Source organism: Bombina bombina, chromosome 4, assembly GCF_027579735.1.
Source record: "Bombina bombina isolate aBomBom1 chromosome 4, aBomBom1.pri, whole genome shotgun sequence".
Taxonomy (NCBI): domain Eukaryota; kingdom Metazoa; phylum Chordata; class Amphibia; order Anura; family Bombinatoridae; genus Bombina; species Bombina bombina.
The window spans coordinates 894276851-894300896 of NC_069502.1; the positions used below are offsets into that span (position 1 = coordinate 894276851).

A 24046-nucleotide genomic window follows, 5' to 3' on the forward strand; every position below is an offset into this window, starting at 1 on the left:
CTTAATGACCAGCGACGGTCTACAGGCAGACAATCCCTTAACCCTTTGAGTGCTAAGCACTTTCCCACCTGGCTGCTAATATTTTCTATTTTCTTTTTAAAAAAAATTTAACTTTTTTTTTTACAGACCCCCAAGACTTACATTGTTGGAAAGGTTAGGCGATTACCTTTCCAACTGTGGGTCTTGGGGTATGTAGCTGCTTAGATACAAGCTTCTAAGCAGCATGCCCCCTCCTCCTATACTTAACAATGTTAAGTATAAATAAAATTGCGCTGTGACGTCATCACGTTATTGCGCGTGACATCACCGCGCATCACGTGAAGCCCCGGCGATGCCTGTCACTCTACAGGCACGATAGCCGGGGTAGGACCGGTTAGGAGCCCCCAGATCTCCCTCAAGGTGGGAGAGTGCTCATGACGGCTCTCAGAACAAAAAAGTTTCCAATCAAATGTTTAACAAAATTTCCAAACTTAAACACTCGATGGAAATTAATTAAAAAGGGACAGTAAAAGTGGACATTATTTTACATAGTTCTGAACTAACCTAGCGACACCTGTTCTTCTGCTGCTCTGTTTTAAACACGTCTTGGGCAGAATAATGTAACAATTTCTATGTTAACAGACCCTTTAATATTTAACAACTATTCTTTGCCAGAAGTGGTTAATTTTGGAATTTTCATGTTTTTTGTAATGTTTTATTGGGATTCTCTAGCATTAATGTGACTTGTTTGTAATTAAATACATGTACTAGCCTGGGCCATTGGATTGTACTTGTCCACTGGGCCAAGAGTTAAATTAAAACGACAACAAGAAATGAAAGGTCCAGTAAGTGGAGAACATTTTGGAATTTTCACTCAGAGAGACAGATTTTCTGTATACATTATTAGTAGTCTGAGTATACCATCACCAAGTGGTTTAACTTGATAGATTATTAATACAGATTTAAGGGACATTATTAAATGCTAGAAGAAAGCTGCAGCAAGAGGAGGAAAAGTAATAGCATTGTGACAAGTAACCATTTTAGAATGGTTGTGTCCTGCAGTTTGAAGTCCCTTTAAAATATTGTAATTAGTTGATAAATAATATATTCTTGAATTATAAGTAACACTAAGAAAAGGAAGAGCAATGAATGCTTATTTGCATAGCTTTCCCACCCCACCCAGGAACATCTGAAAAGGGAAAAGGCAAAACCCACTGGGAGCGCTGTAGACTCGGAGCCCAATTCTCAAAAAGTCACCAGCATTTTATTGAGCAATATATTGTAAAGTAAGTGTCTCTTCTTTACATAAAGAATATTAGTAAACTCCCCTTAATGATACAGTTCCTAAAGTATAAACTGTTTAACCCCTTAACGACCAGTGTACATTGCAGGTTGTTAAGGGGTTAACAAACTGACAAGGCATCTTATTGAATCTCACCAAACCAGAGAGCGTTAGAGAATTGGCCATACTGTCTGGGATGCTCTAAAGGAGTATGCACAAACTTGTTGGATTCATGCTAGAAAGAGTTAAAGGGACATTCTAGCCCAAAACTTTCTTTCATGCTTTAGAAAGAGCATGTTATTTTAAACAGTTTTCCAATTTACTTCTGTTATCTAATTTGCTTCATTCTCGTGATATACTTGGTTGAAAAGCATATCTAGATATGCTCAGTATCTGCTGATTGGTGACTGCACATAGATGCCTCTTGTTATTGGCTCACCCATGTGCATTGCTATTTCTTCAACAAGGGATATCTAAAGAATGAAGCAAATTAGATAATAGAAGTAAATTGGAATGTTGTTTAAAATTGTATTCTCTATCTGAATCATGAAAGAAATATTTTGGGTTTCATGACCCTTTAAAGCTGTCATTAAAGTGCCATAAAACAGGTTGAGATCTGTGCTTATCCTAAAAAAAAATGTTTAAAAATTGCAAGTATTTTAAAATAATTTTCAAAAATAAGCAGAAATACTTAAATAGCCATGCTGTCTGGAGCACTGTGCTCCACCCTTATCAGTGTTTAGACACAAGCATTGTATTTCAACTGAGTTCACAGCTTCTAGGCATGCTCCAGCAGATTATCTCTGCTCACTTTTTCATTCTACCAAATCAACAATAGATATAGATACAGCCATAGAAGGACATGTGTGGGTCTCTATCCCAACTTGTTTTATGTCCCATTAAGACAAAAAATAATATTTGTGATTTTCACTGTATACTAATAAAGTTTCAGTTTGTACTAATAAACATTTTTACCTTTATAAGTGGAAATGATATCTATTTTGTCACACAAATTTGTTTTTCATAAATTATTAACTAAAAGCAAATTGTGGAAGTGGATTTCTGTACCCTACTGTGTGTAAGTGCCTATAAGGAACAAAGCGTAAACAGCCAAAACACAATTTATGCTTACCTGATAAATTTATTTCTCTAGTGGTGTATCCAGTCCACGGATCATCCATTACTTATGGGATATTCTCATTCCCAACAGGAAGTTGCAAGAGGACCCACAGCAAAGCTGCTATATAGCTCCTCCCCTTCCTACCATATCCAGTCATTCGACCGAAAACAAGCAGAGAAAGGAGAAACCATAGGGTGCAGTGGTGACTGTAGTTTAAATTTAAAAATAACCTGCCTTAAAATGACAGGGCGGGCCGTGGACTGGATACACCACTAGAGAAATAAAATTTATCAGGTAAGCATAAATTGTGTTTTCTCTAGTAAGGTGTATCCAGTCCACGGATCATCCATTACTTATGGGATACCAATACCAAAGCTAAAGTACACGGATGAAGGGAGGGACAAGGCAGGAACTTAAACGGAAGGTACCACTGCCTGTAAAACCTTTCTCCCAAAAATAGCCTCCGAAGAAGCAAAAGTATCAAATTTGTAGAATTTTGAAAAAGTGTGAAGCGAAGACCAAGTCGCCGCCTTGCAAATCTGTTAAACAGAAGCCTCATTTTTAAAGGCCCAAGTGGAAGCCACAGCTCTAGTAGAATGAGCTGTAATCCTTTCAGGGGGCTGCTGTCCAGCAGTCTCATAGGCTAAGCGTATTATGCTTCTTAGCCAAAAAGAAAGAGAGGTTGTCAAAGCCTTTTGACCTCTCCTCTGACCAGAGTAAACAACAAACAAAGCAGATGTTTGTCGAAAATCCTTAGTAGCTTGTAAGTAAAACTTTAAAGCACGAATCACGTCCAAATTGTGTAATAGACGTTCCTTCTTTGAAGAAGGATTAGGACACAAGGATGGAACAACAATCTCTTGATTGATATTCTTGTTAGATACCACCTTAGGTAAAAACCCAGGTTTGGTACGCAGGACTACCTTATCCGAATGAAAAATCAGATAAGGAGAAACACATTGTAAGGCAGATAACTCGGAGACTCTACGCGCCGAGGAAATAGCTACCAAAAAAAGGACTTTCCAAGATAAAAGTTTTATACCTATGGAATGAAGAGGTTCAAACGGAACTCCTTGAAGAACCTTAAGAACCAGGTTTAAGCTCCATGGTGGAGCAACAGGTTTGAACACAGGCTTGATTCGGACTAAAGCCTGACAAAATGCCTGAATGTCTGGAACATCTGCCAGACGCTTGTGTAAAAGAATAGACAGAGCAGAAATCTGTCCCTTTAAGGAACTAGCTGACAAACCTTTTTCCAAGCCTTCTTGGAGAAAAAATAATATCTTAGGAATCCTGACCTTACTCCATGAGTAACCCTTGGATTCACACCAATAAAGATATTTACGCCATATTTTATGGTAAATTTTCATGGTGACAGGCTTTCGTGCCTGTATTAAGGTATCAATGACTGACTCGGAGAAGCCACGCTTTGATAGAATCAAGCGTTCAATCTCCATGCAGTCAGTCTCAGAGAAATTAAATTTGGATGTTGGAAAGGACCCTGAAGTAGAAGGTCCTGTCTCAGAGGCAGAGTCCATGGTGGAAAGGATGACATGTCCACTAGATCTGCATACCAGGTCCTGCATGGCCACGCAGGCGCTATTAAAATCACCAATGCTCTCTCCTGCTTGATCTTGGCAATCAGTCGAGGGAGCAGAGGAAACGGTGGAAACACATAAGCCAGGTTGAAAGACCAGGGCGCTGCCAGAGCATCTATCAGAGTCGCCCTGGGGTCCCTGGACCTGGATCCGTAACAAGGAAGCTTGGCGTTCTGACGAGACGCCATGAGATCCAGTTCTGGTTTGCCCCAGCGATGAATCACTTGTGCAAACACCTCCGGATGGAGTTCCCACTCCCCCAGATGAAAAGTCTGTCGACTTAGAAAATCCGCCTCCCAGTTCTCCACACCTGGGATATGGATAGCTGATAGGTGGCAGGAGTGAATCTCTGCCCAGCGAATTATTTTTGAGACTTCTAACATCGCTTGGGAACTTCTTGTTCCCCCTTGATGGTTGATGTAAGCCACAGTCGTGATGTTGTCCGACTGAAATCTGATGTACCTCAGAGACGCTAACTGAGGCCAAGCCTGAAGAGCATTGAATATCGCTCTTAGCTCCAGAATATTTATTGGAAGGAGAGACTCCTCCTGAGTCCACGATCCCTGAGCCTTCAGGGAGTTCCAGACTGCACCCCAACCTAGAAGGCTGGCATCTGTTGTTACAATTGTCCATTCTGGCCTGCGAAAGGTCATACCTTTGGACAGATGGACCCGAGATAGCCACCAGAGCAGAGAATCCCTGGTCTCTTGGTCCAGATTCACTTGAGGGGACAAATCGGTGTAATCCCCATCCCACTGACTGAGCATGCATAGTTGCATCGGTCTGAGATGTAAGCGTGCAAACGGCACTATGTCCATTGCCGCTACCATTAAGCCGATTACTTCCATACCCTGGGCCACCGAAGGTCGCGGTCATCTCTACAGAATCTATCAGAGTCCCTAGAAAGGGAACTCTTGTGAGTGAGGATAGAGAACTCTTTTCCTCGTTCACTTTCCACGCATGCGATCTCAGAAATGCCAGTACTATGTCCGTATGAGACTTGGCAATTTGGAAGTTTGACGCCTGTATTAGAATGTCGTCTAAATAAGGGGCTACTGCTATGCCCCGCGGCCTGAGGACCGCCAGAAGGGACCCTAGAACCTTCGTGAAGATTCTTGGGGCTGTAGCCAACACGAAGGGAAGAGCTACGAACTGGTAATGCCTGTCTAGAAAGGCAAACCTGAGAAACCGATGATGATCTTTGTGTATCGGAATGTGAAGGTAAGCATCCTTTAGATCCACTGTAGTCATATATTGACCCTCCTGGATCATCGGTAGGATGGTACGAATAGTTTCCATCTTGAATGATGGAACTCTTATGAATTTGTTTAAGATCTTTAGATCCAAAATTGGTCTGAATGTTCCCTCTTTCTTGGGAACCACAAACAGATTTGAGTAAAAACCCTGTCCTTGTTCCTCCTTTGGAACTGGATGGATCACTCCCATAGCTAGGAGGTCTCGTACACAGTGTAAGAATGCCTCTCTCTTTATCTGGTTTGCAGATAACTGTGAAAGGTGAAATCTCCCTATGGGGGGAGAAGCCTTGAAGTCCAGAAGATACCCCTGGGATATAATCTCCAACGCCCAGGGATCCTGAACATCTCTTGCCCACGCCTGAGCAAAGAGTGAAAGTCTGCCCCCCACTAGATCCGTTACCGGATAGGGGGCCGTTCCTTCAGGCTGTCTTAGAGGCAGCAGCAGGTTTTTTAGCATGCATACCTTTGTTCCAGGTCTGGTTTGGCCTCCAGACCGCCTTGGACTGAGCACCAGATCCCTCGTCTTGCATTAGAGGAGGTTGATGCCGCACTTGCCTTGGAGTTTCGAAAGGCACGAAAATTAGACTGTTTGGCCCTGGATTTGGACCTGTCCTGAGGAAGGGCATGACCTTTACCTCCAGTGATATCAGCAATAATCTCCTTCAAACCAGGCCCGAATAAGGTCTGCCCCTTGAAGGGAATGTTAAGCAGCTTAGACTTTGAAGTCACGTCAGCTGACCATGATTTAAGCCATAGCGCTCTGCGCGCCTGTATAGCAAAACCAGAATTCTTAGCCGTTAGTTTAGTTAAATGAACAATGGCATCAGAAACAAAAGAATTGGCTAGCTTAAGTGCCCTAAGCTTGTCAAGTATGTCATCCAATGGAGTCGCTACCTGTAAGGCCTCTTCCAGAGACTCAAACCAGAACGCCGCAGCAGCAGTGACAGGGGCAATGCATGCAAGGGGCTGAAGGATAAAACCTTGTTGACAAAATATTTTCTTAAGGTAACCTAATTTTTTATCCATTGGATCTAAAAAAGCACAACTGTCCTCGACAGGGATAGTGGTACGCTTTGCTAAAGTAGAAACTGCTCCCTCCACCTTAGGGACTGTCTGCCATAAGTCCCGTGTGGTGGCGTCTATAGGAAACATTTGTCTAAAAAACATAATTTATGCTTACCTGATAAATTCCTTTCTTCTGTTGTGTGATCAGTCCACGGGTCATCATTACTTCTGGGATATAACTCCTCCCCAACAGGAAATGCAAGAGGATTCACCCAGCAGAGCTGCATATAGCTCCTCCCCTCTACGTCAGTCCCAGTCATTCGACCAAGAATCAACGAGAAAGGAGTAACCAAGGGTGAAGTGGTGACTGGAGTATAATTTAAAAGATATTTAGCTGCCTTAAAAAAGGGCGGGCCGTGGACTGATCACACAACAGAAGAAAGGAATTTATCAGGTAAGCATAAATTATGTTTTCTTCTGTTATGTGTGATCAGTCCACGGGTCATCATTACTTCTGGGATACCAATACCAAAGCAAAAGTACACGGATGACGGGAGGGATAGGCAGGCTCATTATACAGAAGGAACCACTGCCTGAAGAACCTTTCTCCCAAAAATAGCCTCCGAAGAAGCAAAAGTGTCAAATTTGTAAAATTTGGAAAAAGTATGAAGCGAAGACCAAGTTGCAGCCTTGCAAATCTGTTCAACAGAGGCCTCATTCTTAAAGGCCCAAGTGGAAGCCACAGCTCTAGTGGAGTGAGCTGTAATTCTTTCAGGAGGCTGCTGTCCAGCAGTCTCATAGGCTAAACGTATTATGCTACGAAGCCAAAAAGAGAGAGAGGTAGCAGAAGCTTTTTGACCTCTCCTCTGTCCAGAATAAACGACAAACAGGGAAGAAGTTTGGCGAAAATCTTTAGTTGCCTGCAAGTAGAACTTGAGGGCACGAACTACATCCAGATTGTGTAGAAGACGTTCCTTCTTTGAAGAAGGATTTGGACACAAGGATGGAACAACAATCTCTTGATTGATATTCCTGTTAGTGACTACCTTAGGTAAGAACCCAGGTTTAGTACGCAGAACTACCTTGTCTGAGTGAAAAATCAGATAAGGAGAATCACAATGTAAGGCTGATAACTCAGAGACTCTTCGAGCCGAGGCAATAGCCATTAAAAACAGAACTTTCCAAGATAACAATTTTATATCAATGGAATGAAGGGGTTCAAACGGAACACCCTGTAAAACGTTAAGAACTAAGTTTAAACTCCATGGCGGAGCAACAGCTTTAAACACAGGCTTGATCCTAGCTAAAGCCTGACAAAAAGCCTGGACGTCTGGATTTTCTGACAGACGCCTGTGTAACAAGATGGACAGAGCTGAAATCTGTCCCTTTAATGAACTAGCTGATAAACCCTTTTCTAAACCTTCTTGTAGAAAGGACAATATCCTAGGGATCCTAACCTTACTCCAGGAGTAACCTTTGGATTCGCACCAGTATAGGTATTTACGCCATATTTTATGGTAAATCCTTCTGGTAACAGGCTTCCTAGCCTGTATCAGGGTATCAATAACCGACTCAGAAAAACCACGTTTTGATAAAATCAAGCGTTCAATTTCCAAGCAGTCAGCTTCAGAGAAGTTAGATTTTGATGTTTGAATGGACCCTGTATCAGAAGGTCCTGTCTTAGAGGTAGAGGCCAAGGCGGACAGGATGACATGTCCACTAGATCTGCATACCAAGTCCTGCGTGGCCATGCAGGCGCTATTAGAATCACTGATGCTCTCTCCTGTTTGATTTTGGCAATCAATCGAGGAAGCAGCGGGAAGGGTGGAAACACATAAGCCATCCCGAAGTTCCAAGGTGCTGTCAAAGCATCTATCAGAACCGCTCCCGGATCCCTGGATCTGGACCCGTAGTGAGGAAGTTTGGCGTTCTGGCGAGACGCCATGAGATCTATCTCTGGTTTGCCCCAACGACGAAGTATTTGGGCAAAGACCTCCGGATGAAGTTCCCACTCCCCCGGATGAAAAGTCTGGCGACTCAAGAAATCCGCCTCCCAGTTCTCCACTCCCGGGATGTGGATTGCTGACAGGTGGCAAGAGTGAGACTCTGCCCAGCGAATTATCTTTGATACTTCCATCATTGCTAGGGAGCTTCTTGTCCCTCCCTGATGGTTGATGTAAGCTACAGTCGTGATGTTGTCCGACTGAAACCTGATGAACCCCCGAGTTGTTAATTGGGGCCAAGCCAGAAGGGCATTGAGAACTGCTCTCAATTCCAGAATGTTTATTGGAAGGAGACTCTCCTCCTGGTTCCATAGTCCCTGAGCCTTCAGAGAATTCCAGACAGCGCCCCAACCTAGTAGGCTGGCGTCTGTTGTTACAATTGTCCAGTCTGGCCTGCTGAATGGCATCCCCCTGGACAGGTGTGGCCGATAAAGCCACCATAGAAGAGAATTTCTGGTCTCTTGATTCAGATTCAGAGTAGGGGACAAATCTGAGTAATCCCCATTCCACTGACTTAGCATGCACAATTGCAGCGGTCTGAGGTGTAGGCGTGCAAAAGGTACTATGTCCATTGCCGCTACCATTAAGCCGATCACCTCCATGCATTGAGCTACTGACGGGTGTTGAATGGAATGAAGGACACGGCATGCATTTTGAAGCTTTGTTAACCTGTCTTCTGTCAGGTAAATCTTCATTTCTACAGAATCTATAAGAGTCCCCAAGAATGGAACTCTTGTGAGAGGAAAAAGAGAACTCTTCTTTTCGTTCACTTTCCATCCATGCGACCTTAGAAATGCCAGAACTAACTCTGTATGAGACTTGGCAGTTTGAAAGCTTGAAGCTTGTATTAGAATGTCGTCTAGGTACGGAGCTACCGAAATCCCGCGCGGTCTTAGTACCGCCAGAAGGGCACCCAGAACCTTTGTGAAGATTCTTGGAGCCGTAGCCAATCCGAATGGAAGAGCTACAAACTGGTAGTGCCTGTCTAGGAAGGCAAACCTTAGATACCGGTGATGATCTTTGTGAATCGGTATGTGAATGTAAGCATCTTTTAAATCCACTGTGGTCATGTACTGACCCTTTTGGATCATGGGTAAGATTGTCCGAATAGTTTCCATTTTGAACGATGGAACTCTTAGGAATTTGTTTAGAATCTTTAAATCTAAGATTGGCCTGAAAGTTCCCTCTTTTTTGGGAACCACAAACAGGTTTCAGTAGAACCCTTGTCCTTGTTCCGACCGCGGAACCGGATGGATCACTCCCATTAATAACAGATCTTGTACACAGCGTAGAAACGCTTCTTTCTTTATCTGGTTTGTTGACAACCTTGACAGATGAAATCTCCCTCTTGGGGGAGATAATTTGAAGTCTAGAAGGTATCCCTGAGATATGATCTCTAGCGCCCAGGGATCCTGAACATCTCTTGCCCAGGCCTGGGCGAAGAGAGAAGTCTGCCCCCCACTAGATCCGGTCCCGGATCGGGGGCTCTCGGTTCATGCTGTCTTTGGGGCAGCAGCAGGTTTCCTGGCCTGCTTGCCCTTGTTCCAGGACTGGTTAGGCTTCCAGCCTTGCCTGTAACGAGCAACAGCTCCCTCCTGTTTTGGTGCAGTGGAGGTTGATGCTGCTCCTGTTTTGAAATTCCGAAAGGGACGAAAATTAGACTGTCTAGCCTTAGCTTTGGCTTTGTCTTGAGGTAGGGCGTGGCCCTTACCTCCTGTAATGTCAGCGATAATTTCTTTCAAACCGGGCCCAAATAAAGACTGCCCCTTGAAAGGTATATTAAGTAATTTGGACTTAGAAGTAACATCAGCTGACCAGGATTTTAGCCACAGCGCCCTACGTGCTTGGATGGCGAATCCTGAGTTCTTAGCCGTAAGTTTGGTTAAATGTACTACGGCCTCCGAAATGAATGAATTAGCTAGTTTAAGGACTCTAAGCCTGTCCGTAATGTCGTCTAGCGTAGATGAACTAAGGTTCTCTTCCAGAGACTCAATCCAAAATGCTGCCGCAGCCGTAATCGGCGCGATACATGCAAGGGGTTGCAATATAAAACCTTGTTGAACAAACATTTTCTTAAGGTAACCCTCTAATTTTTTATCCATTGGATCTGAAAAAGCACAGCTATCCTCCACCGGGATAGTGGTACGCTTAGCTAAAGTAGAAACTGCTCCCTCCACCTTAGGGACCGTTTGCCATAAGTCCCGAGTGGTGGCGTCTATTGGAAACATCTTTCTAAATATTGGAGGGGGTGAGAACGGCACACCGGGTCTATCCCACTCCTTAGTAACAATTTCAGTTAGTCTCTTAGGTATAGGAAAAACGTCAGTACTCGCCGGTACCGCAAAGTATTTATCCAACCTACACAGTTTCTCTGGTATTGCAACGGTGTTACAATCATTGAGAGCTGCTAAAACCTCCCCTAGTAATACACGGAGGTTCTCCAATTTAAATTTAAAATTTGAAATATCTGAATCCAATCTGTTTGGATCAGAACCGTCACCCACAGAATGAAGCTCTCCGTCCTCATGCTCTGCAAGCTGTGACGCAGTATCAGACATGGCCCTAGTATTGTCAGCGCACTCTGTTCTCACCCCAGAGTGATCACGCTTGCCTCTTAGTTCTGGTAATTTAGACAAAACTTCAGTCATAACAGTAGCCATATCTTGTAATGTTATCTGTAATGGCCGCCCAGATGTACTAGGCGCCATAATATCACGCACCTCCCGGGCGGGAGATGCAGGTACTGCCGCGTGAGGCGAGTTAGTCGGCATAACTCTCCCCTCGCTGTTTGGTGAAATTTGTTCAAATTGAACAGATTGACTTTTATTTAAAGTAGCATCAATACAGTTAGTACATAAATTTCTATTGGGCTCCACCTTGGCATTGGAACAAATGACACAGATATCTTCCTCTGAGTCAGACATGTTTAACACACTAGCAATAAACTTGCAACTTGGTTATAATCTTTTTTAGCAAAAACGTACTGTGCCTCAAAGAGGTACTAAACGATTAAATGACAGTTGAAATAATGAACTGAAAAACAGTTATAGCATCAAACTTTAAAACAACACAACTTTTAGCAAAGGTTTGTTCCCATTAGCAAAATTAAATTTGACATAAAAATTACAGAGCAACGTTTTTATTCACAGTCAATATAAAATTCTCACAGCTCTGCTGAGAGAATCTACCTCCCTCTAAAGAAGTTTGAAGACCCCTGAGATCTGTCGGAGATGAACCGGATCATGCAGGAAATATAAGAGTAACTGACTGGAAATTTTTGATGCGTAGCAAAGAGCGCCAAAAACGGCCCCTCCCCCTCACACACAGCAGTGAAGAGAAACGAAACTGTCACAATTAAAACCAAACAACTGCCAAGTGGAAAATAATGCCCAAATATTTATTCACTCAGTACCTCAGAAATGTAAACGATTCTACATTCCAGCAAAAACGTTTAACATGATAAATACTTATTAAAAGGATTAGTGACTTTGAACAGAGTAGTTCCGGTGAAATACCATCCCCAGAATACTGAAGTGTATACATACATGTCATTATAACGGTATGGCAGGATTTTCTCATCAATTCCATTCAGAAAATAAAAACTGCTACATACCTCAATGCAGATTCATCTGCCCGCTGTCCCCTGATCTGAAGCTTTTACCTCCCTCAGATGGCCGAGAACAGCAATATGATCTTAACTACTCCGGTTAAAATCATAGTAAAAAACTCTGGTAGATTCTTCCTCAAACTCTGCCAGAGAAGTAATAACACGCTCCGGTGCTATTGTAAAATAACAAACTTTTGATTGAAGTCATAAAAACTAAGTATAATCACCATAGTCCTCTCACACATCCTATCTAGTCGTTGGGTGCAAGAGAATGACTGGGACTGACGTAGAGGGGAGGAGCTATATGCAGCTCTGCTGGGTGAATCCTCTTGCATTTCCTGTTGGGGAGGAGTTATATCCCAGAAGTAATGATGACCCGTGGACTGATCACACATAACAGAAGAAATAGGAGGTGGAGAGAACGGCACACCTGGCCTATCCCATTCCTTAGTAATAATTTCTGTAAACCTTTTAGGTATTGGAAAAACATCAGTACACACCGGCACTGCGTAGTATTTATCCAGTCTACACAATTTCTCTGGCACTGCAATTGTGTCACAGTCATTCAGAGCAGTTAAAACCTCTTTAAGTAATACACGGAGGTGTTCAAGCTTAAATTTAAATGTAGAAATCTCAGAATCAGGGATTCTCCCTGAATCAGAAGCATCACCCTTCTTCAGCTTCAGCATATTGTGAGGCAGTGTCAGACATAGTTCTTAAAGCATCAGTATGCTCTGCATTTCGTCTAACCCCAGAGCTATCTCGCTTACCTCTAAATTCAGGTAGTCTGGCTAATACCGCTGACAGTGTATTATCCATGACTGCCGCCATGTCTTGTAAAGTAAACGCTATGGGTGCCCTTGATGTACTTGGCGCCATTTCAGCGTGAGTCCCTTGAGCGGGAGTCAAAGAATCTGACACGTGGGGAGAGTTAGTCGGCATAACTTCCCCCTCGCTAGATTCCTCTGGTGATAAATTTTTTAAAGACATAATATGATCTTTTTTACTTAGAGTGAAGTCAGTACAATCGGTACACATTCTGAGAGGGGGTTCCACCATGGCTTTTAAACATAATGAACAAAGAGTTTCCTCTATGTCAGACATGTTTATACAGACTAGCAATGAGACTAGCAAGCTTGGAAAACACTTTAATTCAAGTTAACAAGCAAATATAAAAAACAGTACTGTGCCTTTAAGAGAAACAAATTTAGTCAAAATTTGAAAAACAGTGAAAAAAGGCAGTTACACAAACAAAATTGTTACAGTGTATGTAATAGGCTAACAGACCATTGCACCCACTTGCAAATGGATGATTAACCCCTTAGTTCAAAAAACGGATCAAAAAAACGACATAGACGTTTTTTAACAGTCCCAGCAAAATGCCACAGCTTTACTGTGGCTCCTACCTTCCCCAATAAATGTTTTTAGGCTCTTTAGAGATGTCCTGTAGCATGCAGGGGACTCTTGAGGAAAACTGGATGTCTCAGTCTGTAATTATAACTGCGCAAAAAGGCGCTAAAATAGGCCCCTCCCACTCATATTACAGCAGTGGAAAGCCTCAGGAAACTGTTTCTAGGTAAAAATACAGCCAGCCATGTGGAAAAAATTAGGCCCCAATAAGTTTTATCACCAAGCATATATAAAAAACGATTAAACATGCCAGCAAACGTTTTATATAGCATATCTATAAGGGTATTACCCCTGGGAATAAGCATGATACTAGTCGTTATTAAATCACTGTATTCAGGCTTAACTTACATTTATCAGGAATCAGCAGCATTTTCTAGCATTTCCAATCCTAGAAAAACATCATAACTGCACATACCTGATAGCAGAATAAACTGCACGCCATTCTCCCACTGAAGTTACCTCACTCTTCAGACATGTATGAGAACAGCAATGGATCTTAGTTACATCCTGCTAAGATCATAGAAAACTCAGGCAAATTCTTCTTCTAACTTTGCCTGAGAACAAATAGAATAACTCCGGTACTATTTAAAATAACAAACTTTTGATTGAAGTTAATAAACTAACTATTTTTCACCACTTTCCTCTTACTACCTCCATGCGCGTTGAGAGTTGCAAGAGAATGACTGGATATGGTAGGAAGGGGAGGAGCTATATAGCAGCTTTGCTGTGGGTCCTCTTGCAACTTCCTGTTGGGAATGAGAATATCCCATAAGTAATGGATGATCCGTGGACTGGATACACCTTATTAGAGAAATATGCTACATATGCACAATACATAGATTCATTTTTTTTTTAAACATAAAAATGTGACTGCCCTTCTTCTTACCTAAATCACTCGGATAATATTCAAGTATATCAAAACTCCAGTTCTTATGGGAAGCATAATGCTGATACATGTCAAAAACCTCAGCAGTAAACAGCATAGCCTCCTGACCTCCAACACCAGCTGTCACTTCCACAATAAGATCATTGTCATCTGCCTCTTCTCTCTGAATTAATAGTCCAGCAATCTATGGAGAGAGAAACAAACAGGATCAGATGTAAAAGATTTTAAAGACTTTAGACGTAAAGGGACAGTAAAGTCTAAAATAAACTTTCATGGGTCAGACAGAGATTGTAATTTTAAACAACTTTCCAATTTATCTCTTGTATTTAATGTTCTTAATTCTCTTATTTGCTGAAAAGCATACCTAGGTAGGCTCAGGAGCTAGCTGCTAATTGGTGGCTCCACACATATGCCTCATTGTTCAGCTAGCTCCCAGTAGTGCATTACTGCTACTTCAACAGAGGACACCAAAAGAAATAAGCAAATCTGATAACAGAAGTAAATTAGAAAGTGGTTTAAACCTGTATGTCTGGAGACCCAAGAGGTGGAGTCTGTATTTTTTCTTAGAGCACTAGGGGCCACAATTTCATTAAAGTGAAGGTAAAGTTACCTTGATGTCTATCTCAAATATTAATCTTACATCAAAATTAATATGACTTTCATTCATTATTTATTTTAAAAATGATTGTAAAAAAAAGTAATATCCGTTTTAACTCACTGTTTTCAACTCCGCAAAATCAGCCTGTGTTTTTGTTTTTTGTTTTCCCTCTTGATCACGTTTTTAAGTCAGCCACTAGAAATTCTGGCCGTTAGGCGGCCGTCACTCCACGTCATCTGCCGACTTGATAATATGCGCATGCGCTACTCTTTATTTATTAATTTCTGAGTACACGCGCGCTCCTGTTTCGCGCATGCGTGCTCCTATTACATCTGGATTCTCATATTACAAGAGTTCTTACGGCCGCCTCTAATAGGGACACACTGTTAATTAGAAGCTGCAACTTCTGGTGGCCCTAATGTATTGATTGTATTAAAGAGTTTGCACAATTTGTCCAATCGGCAAATCGCCGATTGACGCATGCGCAGTTTTCACTGAGCCTCGTGAATGCGCTTATACAGACTTACAGACAAGGAAAGCAGGAAATAGTAGTTGGGAGGAGTCAGGCATCATAACGGTGGGTCTTTTATATATTGATTAAAAAAGCTATAAAAGAAAATATTAAAAAAAAACTTAACGATTAACTTATGTTTGCAGTAAATAATGGAAATATGTCTTTGAACTGAAGAAACTTTACCTTCACTTTAATACTTTTATTACTTCACTTTTCCCCTACTGGGAATTATATTTTTTAGCATTGAATCCTCTAATAGAACCGATGTTTATCTATGGCCCATTCTATTTGCTTAGCAGAGTTGTATCTAGTCACAAGGAACAATTAGTTTGTATCCTCAGGTATTTTCTCTTACTTATTAATTAAATATTCCCTGTCTATTTGTCTGGCTTTCTGATATGCACCCAAGGTTTTCCAATTTAAAGGGATACTGAACCAATATTTTTTTTCTTTCATGATTCAGATAGAGCATGCAATTGTAAGCAACTTTCTAATCTACTCCTATTAGCATTTTTTTTCTTTGTTCTCTTGGTATCTTTATTTGAAAAAGCAGAAATGTAAGCTTACGAGCCAGCCCATCTTTGGTTCAGCACCTAGGAAGCACTTGCTGATTGGTGGCTACATTTAACCGGCTTCTATACTTACCTTCTTGCTTTTTCAAATAAAGATAGCAAGAGAATGAAGGAAAATTGATAATAGGAGTAATTTAGAATGTTGCTTAAAAAGGAAATGTATGCTTACCTGATAAATTTGTTTCTTCTTAGACACGATGAGTCCACGTATAATCTTCATTACTTATGGGATATTCACCTCCTGGTCAGCAGGAGGAGGCAAAGAGCACCACAGCAGAGCTGTTAAATAGCTCCTCCCTTCCCTCCCACTCCAGTCATTTGACCGAAGTTAGGAAGAGAAATGAAAAGCCAAGGTGCAGAGGTGACTGAAGTTTACAATAATAACATCCTGTCTTAAAAAGGACAGGGCGGGCCGTGGACTCATCGTGTCTAAGAAGAAACAAATTTATCAGGTAAGCATAAATTTCTTTTTCTTCTTAAAGACACAATGAGTCCACGGATCATCTTCATTACTTATGGGATCCAATACCCAAGCTAGAGTACACGGATGATACGGGAGGGACAAGACAGGATACCTAAACGGAAGGCACCACTGCATGAAGAACCTTTCTCCCAAAAGCAGCCTCGCCGAGGCAAAAGTATCAAATTTGTAAAACTTTGAAAAAGTGTGAAGAGAAGACCAAGTTGCAGCCTTGCAAATCTGTTCCACAGAAGCTTCATTGAATGTCCAAGAGGAAGCAACAGCCCTAGTGGAATGAACCGTAATCTTTTCAGGAATCTGCTGTCTAGCAGTTTCTTAAGCCAAACGTATAATACTCTTCAGCCAAAAGGAAAGAGAAACAGCCGTAGCTGTCTGTCCCCTACGTTTGCCTGAAAATACCACAAAGAGGAAGACTGGCGAAAGTCTTTAGTCGCCTTCAAATAAAACCTTAAAGAAGGTACAACAACCTCCCGATTAATGTTCCGATCAGGAACAGCCTTGGGAAGAAATCCAAATTTCGTTCATAAGACAACCTTATCCGCATGAAAAATAAGGAAAGGGGACTCACATTGAAATGCTGAAAGCTCAGACACTCTATGAGCAGAAAAAAAAAATCGCTACCAGAAATAAAAGCTTCCAAGATAACAATTTGAAATCTAAGGAATGCATAGGTACTAACGGAACCCCTAGAAGAACCTTGAGAACTAAATTAAGACTCTATGGAAGATGGAGGAGTAACTGGTCTAAACACAAGCCTAATTCTGTTTAAGGCCTGACAAAAGACTGTACATCAGGGACATCAGCTAGACGCTTGTGTAACAGGATAGATAATGCTGAAATTTGACCCTTTAAAAGAACTTGAGGATAATCCTTTCTCCAATCCTTACTGGAGAAAAGACAAAATCATAGGAATCCTAATTCTACTCCAGGAGTAGCCCTTGGATTCACACCAAGAAAGTTATTTACACCAAATCTTGTGACAAATCTGTCTAGAGAAAGGCTTACGAGCCTGAATCAAAGTGTCTATGACTGAGTCAGAAAAACCTCGCTTGGCTAGACTCAACCGTTCCATCTCCAAGCAGTCAGCTTCAGAGAATCTAGATTTGGATGATGAAAGGGTCCCTGAATCAGAAGGTCCTTCTGAAGCGGAAGCCTCCAAGGAGGTAGAGACGACATCTCCACCAGGTCTGCATACCAGATCCTGCGAGGCCGGAGCTATGAAAATCACTGAAGCCCTTTCCTGTTTGATCCTGGCAATCACTCGAGGAAGGTGAGCAAACGGAGGAAACAGATATGCTAGATTGAAGGACCAAAGGGCCGCCAGAACATCTATCAGTGCCGCCTGAGGATCTCAGGATCTCAACCTGTACCTCGGAAGTTTGGGCATGAGATCCAACTCCAGCTGACCCCATTTGAGGATCAAACTGGAGAACACATCCGGATGAAGATCCCACTCCTCCGGATGAAAAGTCTGTCTGCTCAGAAAATCCGCCTCCCAGTTGTCCGCCCCTGGGATGTGGATTGCTGACAAACAACAAGAATGGGCCTCCGCCCACTAAATTATAATGGAAACTTCTGTCATCACCAAGGAGCTCCTTGTTCCTCCCTGATGATTGATGTAGGCCACTGACGATATGTGGTCCGTCTGGAACCTGATAAACTGAGCCGACGCTAACTGGAGTCAGACCAGGAAGCATTGTAGATTGCTCTCAGCCCCAAAATGTTTATGAGCAAAAATGAACTCTAATTGAGACCAAATTCCCTGAGCCTTAAGGGAGCCCCAGACTGCTCCCCACCCTAGAAGGCTGGCATCTGTTATCACAGTCAACCCAGATGGTCAGCGAAAGCAGGATCCCTGGAAGAGATGACCCAGAGACAACCACCATAGCAGAGAGACCCTTGTCTCTGAGAAGTATTTGAAGAGATAAGTCCGCATAAACTCCACTCCATTGTTTGAGCCTGTTTAACTGCAGAGGTCTGAGAAGAAAACAAGCAATCGGAATGGTGACCATTGCCGCCACCATCAGTCCGATTACCCCCCTGCACTGAGCCACTGACGGCCGAGAAGTGGAATGAAGGGCTAGGCATGAATCGCAAATCTTAGATTTCCTGACATCAATCAGACAAATCTTCATTGATAGGGAATCCATAATTGTTCCCAAAATAATTACCCTTGTATATGGGTAATTTAAAAATTTACCTTCCATCCGTAAGATCACAGGAAGGCTAACACCCAGTCTCTGTAGGATCTGGCTTGTTGAAAGGATGGCGCCTGGACTAAGGTGTCGTTTAGATAGGACGCCACTACAACGCCCCCAAACCTAAGCCCCGCCCAACCGCGAACCCAGAACCTTGTGAAAATTCTGGGAGCTGCGGCAAGAACGAAGAGAATAGCTACAAACTGGAAGTATAGGTCCAGAAAGGCAACCCTTAGAAAACTTGTGATGATCCCTATGAATGGGAACAAGCAAATACGCGTCCTTTAAATCCACTATTGTCATAAATTGACCCACTTGGATCAAAGTACAAATGGAACGAATAGTTTCCATATTGAAGGACAGTATTCTGAGAAATTTGTTTAGACTCCTGAGATCTAAAATTGTCCTGAAAAATTCCCCCTTTTTTGGGAATCACGAACAGATTGGAATAAATCCCAGACTCTGTTCCTGATACAGAACAGAAACTCTCACTCCCAGGTCGAAGAGGTCCTTGATACAGAGTAAGAACGCCTCTCCTTTTATCTGGACTACAGATAATCTTGAAAACAGAAAACTGCCTCTGGGAGGAAAACTCATGTCCTACAAGATCCTGCCTGTATGTATGTACTGGGTACTTGTAAAACGCGGCTAATTACCCGTTAGGGACTCAAAGAGCTACTCATGATATTGACCTCGGAAGGAGAATACCTTGCGCAGCTAATAATCTGTAAGGGTGAAAGGCTGAGAGGACTTCACCAGAGATCGATTCTGCAACCCTTAGGTTGCTACGAAACTCAGCCACAGTGCATTAGCACACTGAGCTATCTGTCCGGCCTGTTTTTGACTCCCTAGCAGGTTCTTGGATTGCTTTCCCTTATTCTAAGACTGATCGGGTCTCCCGGAAGGTTTAGACTAATCCTGCTTGGAGGAGGAAGCGGAAGAAATTCCCTAAAAATTTCGAAAGGAACCAAAATTACTTAAAGGATACCTCCGCAGACCAAGGTCTTAACCCTGCGAGTTAGGACAGAGAACCAGAAAACTTTGCTCCAAGACTGATAACTTAAAAGGGAAGCATCCGTAATAAAGGAAATAGTCAAATTAAGAGCTTTTATCCTATCCTGGATCTCATCCAGGGGAGTCTCTAGCCTAATAGCATCATACCAATATGTTGCCACTCTAGTGACGGTAGCAATCCACCCAGCTTGCTATCATTGTAGTCCTGGTGTAAATTCTCTTTGAGTAACCTTCGGAGGGATGAAGGCTGAGTCCGCCCTGCTGGGATTTGAACCTGTGACCCTTGATCTTATAAACAGGACCTTTTTTTTGTAGTCAGGGCATTTACCAGCTGAGCTACCTCCCCAGCTCCCTAATCTTTTCCATTCCATTCTTGAAAGCCCAACTATCCTCCATGGGTAAAGTAGTTCTCTTAGCTAAGATGGAAAACAGCTCCTTTTGAAATATAGGAGATAGAGAGAATGGCCAGACATACCGGAACCCCTCAGGGTAACTAGAACCTCCTCAGGCTTTAGCAAACAGAGGTGAACCAGACCTCGAATATCGGACAAAGGAAACCCCCCAGATGAAGTCTGAGATGTTTCCCCTATCTAATACCGAAGTAACTTCCACTTTGAACTTCAGGGAATAAAACATTCGGAATAGTCTGTATTTAAATACATGACAAGGAAAAATCAGCCAATGCAACAGATATCGCCAAATATTTATTAGAAAAGCGATGTCTTAAGAAAAAAAACTCTATACAGAGTTGGTGAGGAGCGCAGGACACTGTATGGACGGACTGTAATACTTTATGAACACAATGAGAATCCTATAGAAAAATTCTCAGTACAAAGAAAACAGGGAAATGGCCACCTTTGCTTAATAAAAAAAGGAGAAACTCTAGAGACGATAACCCTTGCATAGTAGGGAAATTTGGGCCATCAGCCTGACGTATGGATGAGTAATCCAATAAAGGTCTTAACTGAAATGTATCCAAATAAACACCTAAAGAGACCGCTACTGTCTCTTTAAATTTCAAAGTGGAAACTTTTTACTTGTAATGGCAGTAAAAGTGCTCGGAAAATACATAAGTACAGCAAACTCTTATACGCCTCAGCATAACCCCTGCTGAGGTGCCTGCCAGTCCTTTTGATAAAATCCTAACAGTTGTAGTGCTGTCTCCAAGCATAACACTCAGACAAAACTTTTTGCGCTCCCTCCGATAATCGGAAGTACTAGGGAGGAGTTGTCTAAGTGCAACCACTAGATCTACTAGTCAGCATAACCCCTGCTGAGGTTCTTTCAGATAACCGGAGCACTTAAAAAGGTGTGCACAGCCAAATTGGCGCCACACAAGCCCCACCCCTCGTGGGCGTTTCAATATCCCTCTCCCGGTCGCTATTATTATTAAGTTAGACGAATGGGGGCAAAATAACAGACTGCTCAGCTTCCGGTCATATTGTTAGACAGCTGCATAATCTGTAAACCAACTCTCAAGAGTAAAACACCCTCACACTGATCTCGCTCTCCAACATTAGTCTGTCAGTAAGAAATCTCCCGGTCGGCTATGTACAATTATGAAACCGCCGGGAGATGAGAGTCACATGTCATCCTTCAGTCCCAGTGCCTGCGTCCAAGCTGCCAAACGGCCCCTAAAGCAACTAGGAGATGCATTCTGTTAGCCCCCATAATAAGGAGCCCAATGTCGATGAGGTCTTTGTGTAAAAAAAAAAAATTAAGTGCCCAAACTCTCTCTGAGATTTCCCTTCCCAGAAATAAAGTCAGCACTTACCTCATCTTCAGCCTGGCAGCAAGGCAGTCTCCAGGTTTAAGAGGTCCTATCCCTCCCATGGACCTGTGAAATGAAGAGAAAGTCCTGAGTTAGAATCTCTCAGGTTTTCCAGAGGCAGGGCAGCATCAATCTATGGGAGGCGCAGTGAGAATTATGTCCCACAAGTTCCCATTGCTCTAAAGCCACCAATAGCTCCACTGTAGAGACTGATATGGACTACGGCTACACCCTAGAACAAAGTAGCACACTCTGGCACCACTTTAAAAATAATAAACTCTTGATTGAAGAATCTTTACTAACACCTCACTTGACCTCTTCCTATCACTAACGTAGGCAAAGAGAATGACTGGGGTGGGAGGGAAGGGAGGAGCTATTTAACAGCTCTGCTGTGGTGCTCTTTGCCTCCTCCTGCTGACCAGGAGGTGAATATCCCATTAGTAATGAAGATGATCCATGGACCCATCGTGTCTTTAAGAAGAAATTGTATGTTCTTTGCATGTTTCTTTTCATGAAAGAAAAAAATTTGGTTCAGTATCCCTTTAACTCTAACTTCTAACAGACAGTTATAGTTAAACTAGAGACAGCTATAAACACACACTCTGTTTTATTGCCTGTTTTCTATATGTCCCTAATAGTCCTCAGCAGGAGAGATAGCGGAGTCAAAAAACCTAGGTTCCAAAATGGCAGCAACCATCACTATACAAAAACCCAGTAAAACATTAATTGAGAAAGCCAACAATTTCAAAGTTAAATTACAGGAAAATGGCACAAAATAAAAAATGAAAGCAAATTGCAATTTAAAAAAAAAAAAAAAATTACTACACATAATTTAAAATAAGTTATATTCCATCCTCAAACTGTTTAAGTCCCTTTAAAATTTTTAAAATGTGCATAAGTAATCACACTTATACATAACAAAATCATATAATGTATGATTTTGATCTCCGAGAAAAGCGTTACTGTTTTTAATAATAAATGTTTAACATCCGCTGCCTTAAAGGGACACTGATTTGTGATTCAGATAGAGCATGCAATTTTAAGCAACTTTCTAATTTACTCCTATTATCAATTTTTCTTCGTTCTCTTGCTATCTTAATTTGAAAAAGAAGGCATCTAAGCAATATTTTGGTTCAAACCATGGACAGCACTTGTTTATTGGTGGGTGAATTTATCCACCAATCAGCAAGAACCCAGGATGTTCACCAGAAATGGGCCGGCATCTAAACTTACATTCTTGCATTTCAAATAAAGATACCAAGAGAATGAAGAAAATTTGATAAAAGGAGTAAATTAGAAAGTTGCTTAAAATTGCATGCTCTATCTGAATTACAAAAAACAAATTTGGGTTCAGTGTCCCTTTAACCGTATTATTGGTGTGAACCTGACCCAGATATACCGGACACCACCGTATTGTTTCCTTGTATCCTGCATGAGCTTTATCACCTGTGGTGTGGACATAGCCAAGGGCTAACCCTGAGGGTGTAAAAAGCAGTAACTAGTGCCAGGGTGGGGTGTGACACAGAGTTCGGAACCTGTGTGTCTGGAACAATTGGAGCCTGCCTGTTGAAACCTACTGTGACCAGACTTGCTTTATGTGGAGTCAGCCGAGAGGCTTAGAAGTCTCGGCTTGTGTCACTAGCACTATCGTGTGCTTCCCCACATGTAAGTGGTCATTCTTTATTTACCTACACCCTTCCCTGATGATATAACACTTAGGAGGCGCCTCTGTCGGTTTCCTATTTTAGGATTTCTCCATAATTAACTGATGCCCTATTTACAAATGTGTACTAATAAGGTAAATGATGTGGTATTTGTAAACAGACACACAGATTAAGGTCTACACAAAATAATATACATACTGTACATTATGAAGGAAACAGCACATTCCTGAATTGGTGCCAAGTTCTTGGGTGCAAAGTAACAGGATTTCAGAGTAAGTGCAATTGCAATAATTTGTTTTACTATATATTTGCTGATCATGCAATTGTACTGTTAAAATCCCACTCAAAAATGGTGCTTAAAAAAAAAGGAATGAAGATTGAACTTTACCTGATGTTTTAGTTTTTCTATCTCCTCTTGACAGGATTCTATTTCTGTGTTTGCGAGAGTTCGCATATCTTCGCTCTCATCTGTAAAACAAGTATGAGTCTCCTTAAAGTGAATGTAAATTTTGATGATAAAGTGCCGGTTTTTAAAAATTCGATTAAAAATAGGGGCACTTTAATCCATCAAAATTTAAATTTCACTTGTGTTGTGAAAATACTTACCTTTTAATCTTGACAGCCGCTGCATCGCTTCCTCCGCTCGTTGTAAAGCCTCTTCCTGGGTCTAAAATGAGGAATCCAGCTTCCTCCAATCACGGCGTTGAATCAGACACTGATTACCCTGGGGGAGAAGCCGTGATTGGAGGATGACCAATCCGTAATTTCTGATGTATGAAGAGGCTTGCGACGAAAGGGGGAAGCTGGAGAGGCTGTCAAGATTAAAAAAGGTAAGTAGTTTCACAACACGAATGAAATTAATTTTGATGAATTAAATTGGATTTTTTTTTTTTATTTAAAAGGGATAGTAAACACCAAAAATGTTATTGTTTAAAAAGATAGATAATCCTTTTATTACCCACTAGGCGATAAACCTCAGTCTATTTTTAAAAAAAAATACAAACTCCAAAGCTAATATTACAAAAAATAAAAAATGTAAAATTACAGAAAAAAACAAAGCTATCCAAAATAAAAAAATGTAAACCTAA

The 24046-nt window shown here is 41.8% G+C and overlaps 1 protein-coding gene across 2 annotated transcripts in view; it reads right to left on the reverse strand.

Annotated features, from left to right (window-relative positions):
- The window catches only part of MTRF1L (mitochondrial translation release factor 1 like), a 163651-nt gene that overhangs the window by 118424 nt on the left and 21181 nt on the right, over positions 1–24046 (reverse strand). For both annotated transcript variants that reach the window (XM_053711809.1, XM_053711808.1), the window contains exons 2-3: positions 23347–23426; positions 14147–14330 (exon numbers count right to left, since the gene is read on the reverse strand). In XM_053711809.1, the coding sequence (XP_053567784.1) occupies positions 14147–14330; positions 23347–23412 (250 nt within the window). In that variant the 5' untranslated portion in view covers positions 23413–23426. The remainder of the gene's footprint in view (positions 1–14146; positions 14331–23346; positions 23427–24046) is intronic.